Below are 7,794 nucleotides of genomic sequence, written 5' to 3'. Positions count from 1 at the left end.
ACAAAAAATTATACCTGGCGTCAGATTAATAGGTTCAAAAGAAAGACAGTAATCATTTAAATTCTGTTTATTCCAAATTCTCAACTTCTTCAAGTCGAGTTTGTCTGAACTCAACTTCGAGGGAAGACAAACCATTTCCTTTTGTACTTTGTAATAAAATCCATAATATTATTGAAGTGTTTTATTTCATTTTACTATCTTATTATAATATTTATAAACAATAGAATGTATTTACTTTCTTCCACTTCCCTTATCCCGTCTTTTCTTGATGTGTTTCTTGGTTTTCGTTTTTCTTTTCTCTGCTTTCTCTTCCTTGACAGCCTTTTTTCTCGCTTTCTTACTTTCCGGGGACTCATCCTTGGGGCGAGCGCTGTTTTTAAATTTGCCCTCTGAAATTAATAAACATTTAAATTAACCATAAATTAAAACAACTATTTTAAAAGATACCCTGTAAAATTCCTTTCCGCTTTCAAGACAATAAAGGAAAAGGTATAAAAGTTAACATGTTCTAAGCCACTATGATTTTTTTTGAATTGCAATTTACTGAATCAAACAAAAATCGCAAATAATAATCAAAACCAAGAAGACTCAGTATGATTGGACATGTCAATATTTTGACAGTAAATACAGAATATAGTCTTACTTTTTTCATCCTCATCATCATCAGAGCCGTCTTCTGAGCCAGACTCGGAGCCATCTTCACTGTTCACATCATCTTCTTGCAATATTTTAGGTTTATCAACTGTTCCAGTGAGGTCCTCATTGAAGCCAGCTATTTTCTTATATGTAAGATCATCGGTTTCGCCTTTTTTAGCCTTGCTGATGTCGCGTTCGAAGTTTATAACCTGAAAAAAATTTACAAACAATTTGTTCAAATATGGAAAAAATAATTCTAAAGGAATTAATAGGTAGTAATTTTACATAAAAAACAATATCTTTACAATGTTATAAATGCGAAAGTTTGGATGATGTTTGTTAACTTCAAAATGGTTGTATGGATTTTGATGAATATTATGAACATGGATAGAATTAAAGTTTGGAATGCCAAAAAAGCTACTAATCACTCTTTTAAATAATGTGGACGAAGTCCTCTGCAACATCAAGTTAAATTTTTTACCTCGGTGAGCCTCTTAGGAATGTAAACATTTTTAAATGCTTCCTCTTCCACTTGCTCCGGTGCTGTCATTTCATCAAAATTTCTTAAAGCAGCCTTATCCGACAACTTCTCCAAACATTCTTCTAAATTGCTTTCATTTATTGAAGCATCAGTTATGAAGTCAAAAAGCTCCTTAACAGTCAAAGTAGCGACACCTCTTTTCCTAAAGAAATCTGATATATTTGTACAATCTTTCCGTAAGAACTCAAATGCATGAGGATGATCATGTTCTACAGATTGTGATACATCAATCACAACAATATTCCCATTATGGTATAGTAAATTATATTCCGACAGATCGGCATGCACCAATTTACAAATATTAAACATTTTCCACATCATCGTAATACAATCTCTGTATAAAGATCTAGCAGTTGACTGTGATATTTCTACATCCTTCAGTTTCGGTGAGGGCCAGCCCTTTTCTCCCATAAATGTCATGACCAATACATGACTACGTAATATTATAGGCTCAGGTACATTCAACTGTGCATTATACATTCTTACAAGATTCCTCATTTCCTTTTCAGCCCAAGTTCTAACCATTTTACGAGGATTTGATCTGCAATAACCATTTCTGAAACGGTATTCACCAGATACATATTTATCTCTGTCTTTGAATACTAGAATTGATGTTTTATATATTTTCACTGCATAATCTTTACCATCCTTTGAAGTTGCATGATATACATTTGCTTCCTTACCAGTAGATATACAACCGTTTATTTCATTAATAATACTACGATTGAGGAGTTTGAATAGTATCATTTTTGTTCGAGGGTCCATAACTTGTTCAGCTGTAGCTCTGTCATGTTTGTCTTTCATTCTTATTCTCTCATTATCAACTTTTCTATCGTTTAAATCCATAAACTTTTGTGCATTGTCAGAGTAACTTGGTTCATATTTATCAACATTTATCTTGTTAATGTATTTCTTAAATAACTTCTCGCTTGGCTGATATGTAATTACTTTGTGTGATGGCGCTTGTGGATTTACGTTTTCCTTTTTTTTACTACCTTGTGTTGGATCATCAGAGTCATAGAAATAGTCATCGGAATCCATATCGTCATCATCTTCACTATTGTCTTTATGAATTACAGGCAGCTCGGCAAACTGAAAATAATAATATAATTTTCATACTATTATGAAATAAAAAGATTATTAATAATCTTTCTGACTAACAAACATAAAATATTGTTTTATTTTTTTTATATTAGCCTAGTAACTGAATTAATTATTTAATCAAGAAATAAATTTATAACAATATAGTTTATTTTTAGGATAATTTTTTGTTTTATGCAGTAAAATATAACCATTACTGTGTTGAGGTTAAGACAGCAACTTGGTTATTTTAAAAATCAAGAAATAATTGTTGCATAATTTTATAATAACAACTTTTTAAATTCTGAGTTTCAAATCAGATTTAGATCTCAAAATTATGTGCTCTTTCTAGCTGAGATAGCATCATATATTTTCTGAAAACTGAAAGATATCGAATAATGAACACTTACACGAACTGATTTTACTTTAACAGATAAATCTTCTTCATAGTCACTAAACTGGCCGTCTTCTTCCATATTTATGTAAATTGTATTATTTCAAGATAGTATAAAATCTAAATTAAAACATGTGGTATTAAACATTAAGTTTTACGAGAGCAAAATTCGTTTTGACATTGACTTTGACCGCTGACAGCTGACGTTAGAATGTGACGTTGACATTTTTATAGTATTTTTTTGGCATCCGCTACGAATCTTTTGATCAATAACATAAGTAAACTTCAACGCGACACTGGCGAAACAACCGGTGCCCAGTTGGCACACCTAAAAGCCACTGCTTGGAAATTGAATTAAATTGAACATAAGTAAAAGTTTGAATAGTTTAACCACAGAGTATATAAGAGTTTAACTTTAACTTACCGGGTCCTCTAAGTTTGTTGTGCTATAAAAGTGTTAGTTTACTTTCCCGTATTAGCATTTCAAAACTGAACAAAAGACACCATTGATCCCGAAAGTAAATAGTTCTTGAAGGATAGCATCACAATAATGTACACAATCTATTTTTTTTTCGAGTTTTACATGGTAATATTGGAATATGCTGCCCAAAAAGTATATAAATTGTTTAATTTCAGATATTTTCAAATGGAAAATTAGTTAGTAACCTACTTATTAAATGACTGTCCAAGTTTTTAGTTTTCAAGATTTCTTGATGTCTTTTATCAATTCCATATTTGCTCTTCATCGATATGAGTCATTTTTAATATTTTCTTTATCATTTTTGCTCTTCTGCGCTTGAAATAGCACTATAAAAAGTATGTATAATGCTAGTTCAAGCGCAGTCCCATTTTGTTTAAAAGAAAATAATTATTCTAATCTGGGTCAAGAGTGTCAGGGTTACTTACGGTTAATAATTACTATGATACGTTGCGAATTGCAAAATCGTGGAAGGTGATTATTTTTTTCGGTCTGTTTTATAAAATTGAAGTATTTAGGAATAATAATAGATATTAAAGTTAATATAATGTAGTCAGAGAAGGTTTAAATGTTGAGTCTACATTATATGAATTAGAGAATTAGAAGAAGATACATGGCAACTTTCTCGTTTAAGTACTGTCAACTTTAACAGATAATAATAAAAAAAACTTGAGAGGTGTCAAGGGACACCCGGATGGAACGAAGTTCCTTTCAATTAATTAGTGAAGGAACCAATGTTTATTCTATGAATAAAATCTAGAGGTCGCCCGCGACTTGTCTGCGCAGAATTAAAAAAAAAGCCTATAATATGCCCCGGTGCATTAGCTATTTCCCCGTCAAATTGGTCCAGCGGTTTAGAAGATCAACCGCGGCCTTGTGGATAGACAAAAATTTTAGAAATTGGTTTTCCGTTATCAGTTACCCATATACATCACGTATATGTACGAAATATGTACGTTCATTATTTCATACAGACATTCCAATTGTATTAATATGTACAGATTATTCCTATGTCAAATTAGTTCAATTTTGTTGAATACCGACAAAACTACATCATTTTTATGTGCAACATTGCTTATAAAAGATAACTGTGAAATTATTTTAGAAACGCAAAATCATTTAGGCCCCCTGTACCATTGTTAATAAAATAAATATGAGAAATTAAAGGGGGCGCTTAATTGAGCAATCAAACAATTCAATGTCAATTGAACAACTACCCACTAATAAGATTTCAGACCATAATATCGAGATCCTGTCTGATATAATTGATTTGTTTCATAACACTGGCCACTTGAAAGTTAATAAAAAAAACAAAGGAATTGTTATCAATTTCACTTGACTTTTTTTAGTCGCTTAAAAAGCGGAATGTGGCCATGTTTTGTTTTAATGCTAACACAACTTCTTCTGGAATTTGTATTAATTGATTACAATAGTAATTTAAAAATTTGTTGCTCCGTTATATAATATGTCTTTTTATAATTCAGTTGCAGAAGCACTACGGGAAAACATATATGCATTTATGATTGAAGTTACAGTGATTAGTCATCAAGTAATTGAACACGTATAACGTATTCATAAAGTATTCCGATTAAAGGAATGACTTGGTGTTAGGGAAATCACAATTATCGTTTTTGCTTCATTATTCTTGTAGTTGAATACTTCCTTGTATACGGGGATAAATTTTGTTTTCTCAATGACTTTAACTTGAAAAAATATCGACTTCGACAAAAATTTGTGATATCCAAGGCCAGCTACGTTTTATTTAACTGTAATGGCTCTGAATCCATTCACTTTGACTTACTCATTGAACAAATTCCGCTTTTTAGACAAAAAGGTGAAAAGGTGCAAGGGTAGTCATCCTAGCTTCCTATCTAATTCGAAAGCATCCTTGTATACATCCAAAATGAGTGAGATTTTAAAATTACAAGTCAATGTTTCCGCAATGTATGTTATTACCTCTATTTTTTTCGAAGATAATCAGAGGAACTGCTATCAGATATTGGTTAAGGAATGGAATCGTTTAATCTTAATGAAAAATTCATTTGCGAATGTTTTTTTAAAAAACAATCACCACATTGTATAATTATATATCCACTTGTACACATTTATTATTTGTGTAGGAATTAATTTTTCCACAAAAAACATGTTTTTTGAAATTTATTCAAAAATAATTTACAAAAACTTAAAAATAAAAAAGATTATAAAGAACACCACAATTGTCTCTGCATAATTAAATACTATTTAGATTGTGGGTCAGTATTTTTTTTTCAGTAATTATCTATTATCTGTATTTTTTGTTCTTGGAAACGTATAAGTTGACGTTTCGTTCAAACGCAAGCCATAATATTTAATTGCAGCTATTGTTTGAAATCCTTTTTTCTTTTTAAGGATTCGAAACGTCATCGTTAGTTACTATTTAGTAAACCAGATTTTATAACAATGTAGGGTTTTTGAACTGTGTAAGGTTTTACCCCTTTTAGACATGATTAAATACAATTAAACCACAAGAAATCACAACAATAAACAAGTCCTTAACAATACAAAACTTTGACGTTTGACAGATAGGTGGGTTGGATTGCCATATAAAAATCTTAATGTTAATTCCGTTTTTCGCCACGCCCGCCCATTCTCTTTCCGCACAGACTCTAATGTAAGGGGGCTATCATTGGTTTTGTAGAAGCGAAATAGAAAGTGTTGTTCTTGCGTCTATTAAAAACTCATAAGATAATCTTGTATTGAATCGAAGAGTAATGTTAATACGTTATATTCAAAAAAGTTCGTACATATAAATTAGTTAATTTGATAAAGGTAAAATTGAAATTATCTGTTAGATGATTTTCACAATTCTGAAAGATTTAAAATTTTAAATAAAAAATAGTATTTCACTTTGTCGTTTTTTGCTTGATTAAAAAAAAAAACATTATTTTGAAAACTCTATATTTAGGATTAGGATTCTTTGGATTTATTTACAACTGGCTGTCGTCCGCGACTCCGTTTGAGTTAAAAAAAAACTTAATGAGCAGCCTATGTGTTCTCCCAGAGTATGTTGTCCAACTGTGCCAAATTTCATAAAGATCCGTTGGGCCGCTCCGGAGATACTTTTAAACAAACATCTATGCATCCATCCATCCATCTAAACACTCGCATTTATAATATTATTATAGTATGATGTTAAATTCTATCTACTAAATACTACCTGTGTTATTCCTATAGGACGACTATTATTTACTCATTCTAATACATAATATAAAATGTATAAATAGTGACATTAATATTGTGACACTTCGTTATAATATCGTGATTAACAGCTGTAACTAATCAGACAGAAGTCGACCGTCATTGTTTTTCGCAGTTGATTGGTCATGTAAAACTAGCTCCTTAGCGGGAATAATATCGATAATTAGAAGAGCGAAAAATGAAGTGTCAAGGTGACAGGAAATGTATTATGTTACAGTTGATTGTGCAGGTGTAAAAAAATATAACAAAATAATTTGACAAAATATTGCAACTCTATATAAATTTTACTTAAACTTGGAAGACATCAATGTTTATTTTGCACTATGTAGCTTGGAATTATCTCTAATAAAGTTTGATTTTCCTTAATACATTAGAAGGAAATCAGCGAATCGGATGACGATAATTCCTTAGGCTTAATTATTTGTCTTAGAGTTGATATTAGAATAACCAAGATACAATATATTCATGATAAAGTCATTGATGTCATACCTACTACCAATCACCTCAATGACCGCTAGCAAAGCATTACAATAACGAGGAGCGGCTATACACTGAGATGCTGTTCCGTTCTTAGCGGATTTGTTCGATCATAAACAAATACTGGAAACCTAGAAATGAGTTTAAATCACTCAAAAAATCACCTAAAATTAAGTCAATAGTGATATTAGCTTATATCGGTTATCTTTCCGATCTAGTTTACTGCAGTAAAAAGAAAAGACCCAATAGATATCTATTCTTATTTTAAATCTGTAAGAAGTTTCTTACATACAGAGATGGTATCTTTTTCCGCTTTATAATTGGTCTACGGAGGGGCAAGTGATATCAAGCGACAAGACCCCAGATGATGATTAGTTCATCTAAATTCTGTAACACCAACATGTAGAAAATGTTCAGTAAAACAAGGCGTCAATTCATTTTGAGTAAATTAGTTCCATCTGTGGTAAAGTTTTAAGAAAATCCTTTATACATTGTAGTTTTGTGAGGAATGAAATATTATTGGTGCATTAAATTTTCTTGATGTAATAAAAGACTCGGATTTTCTTCTCAAGACTTTTATAATTCATAACTAACATACATAAATATTTTTATTACATATTTTTGTTGGTACAGAGTATAAACGTCTTTTCTTCGTCTTCCTTTTTCTTTTTATTAATGGCTTTATATAAGAATAAAATTCCATGGAAAATCTGTGTACCTGAAATATCTTTAAAACTTTCTCATTCCATTGCGATGAGTGCGAATTCCAAATCACTGATTTTCGATAAAAAATTAGAATGGAATAAAGCTTTCTTCTAATTGGTTATAAAACTGTAGTTACTTTTTTTATAAACAAATAAACGTATCTGTATATTGTTAAATGTGCATCCATAATGCGCTCTAAGTTGTAACCTTAACAAAGTGAACTGACGTCGTGCGGAGTATTTAAGA

At 30.8% G+C, this 7,794-nt stretch overlaps 1 protein-coding gene across 1 annotated transcript; it reads right to left on the bottom strand.

The window, feature by feature from the left end:
- Positions 1-166: 166 nt before the first annotated feature.
- On the bottom strand, positions 167-2,835 carry LOC106713748 (serine/threonine-protein kinase RIO1). The gene is made up of 4 exons (XM_014506596.2): positions 2,668-2,835; positions 1,118-2,269; positions 644-845; positions 167-389 (listed from the first exon to the last, which is right to left on the bottom strand). Exons 1-4 carry the CDS (start codon positions 2,731-2,733, stop codon positions 232-234), a joined length of 1,578 nt encoding a protein of 525 aa, XP_014362082.2. The 5' UTR covers positions 2,734-2,835; the 3' UTR covers positions 167-231.
- Positions 2,836-7,794: the final 4,959 nt, after the last annotated feature.

This window comes from Papilio machaon, chromosome 12 (genome assembly GCF_912999745.1).
Source record: "Papilio machaon chromosome 12, ilPapMach1.1, whole genome shotgun sequence".
NCBI classification, from domain to species: domain Eukaryota; kingdom Metazoa; phylum Arthropoda; class Insecta; order Lepidoptera; family Papilionidae; genus Papilio; species Papilio machaon.
The sequence above is the reverse complement of the archived record's forward strand: the minus strand, read 5'-3'. Positions and strand labels throughout refer to the sequence as shown.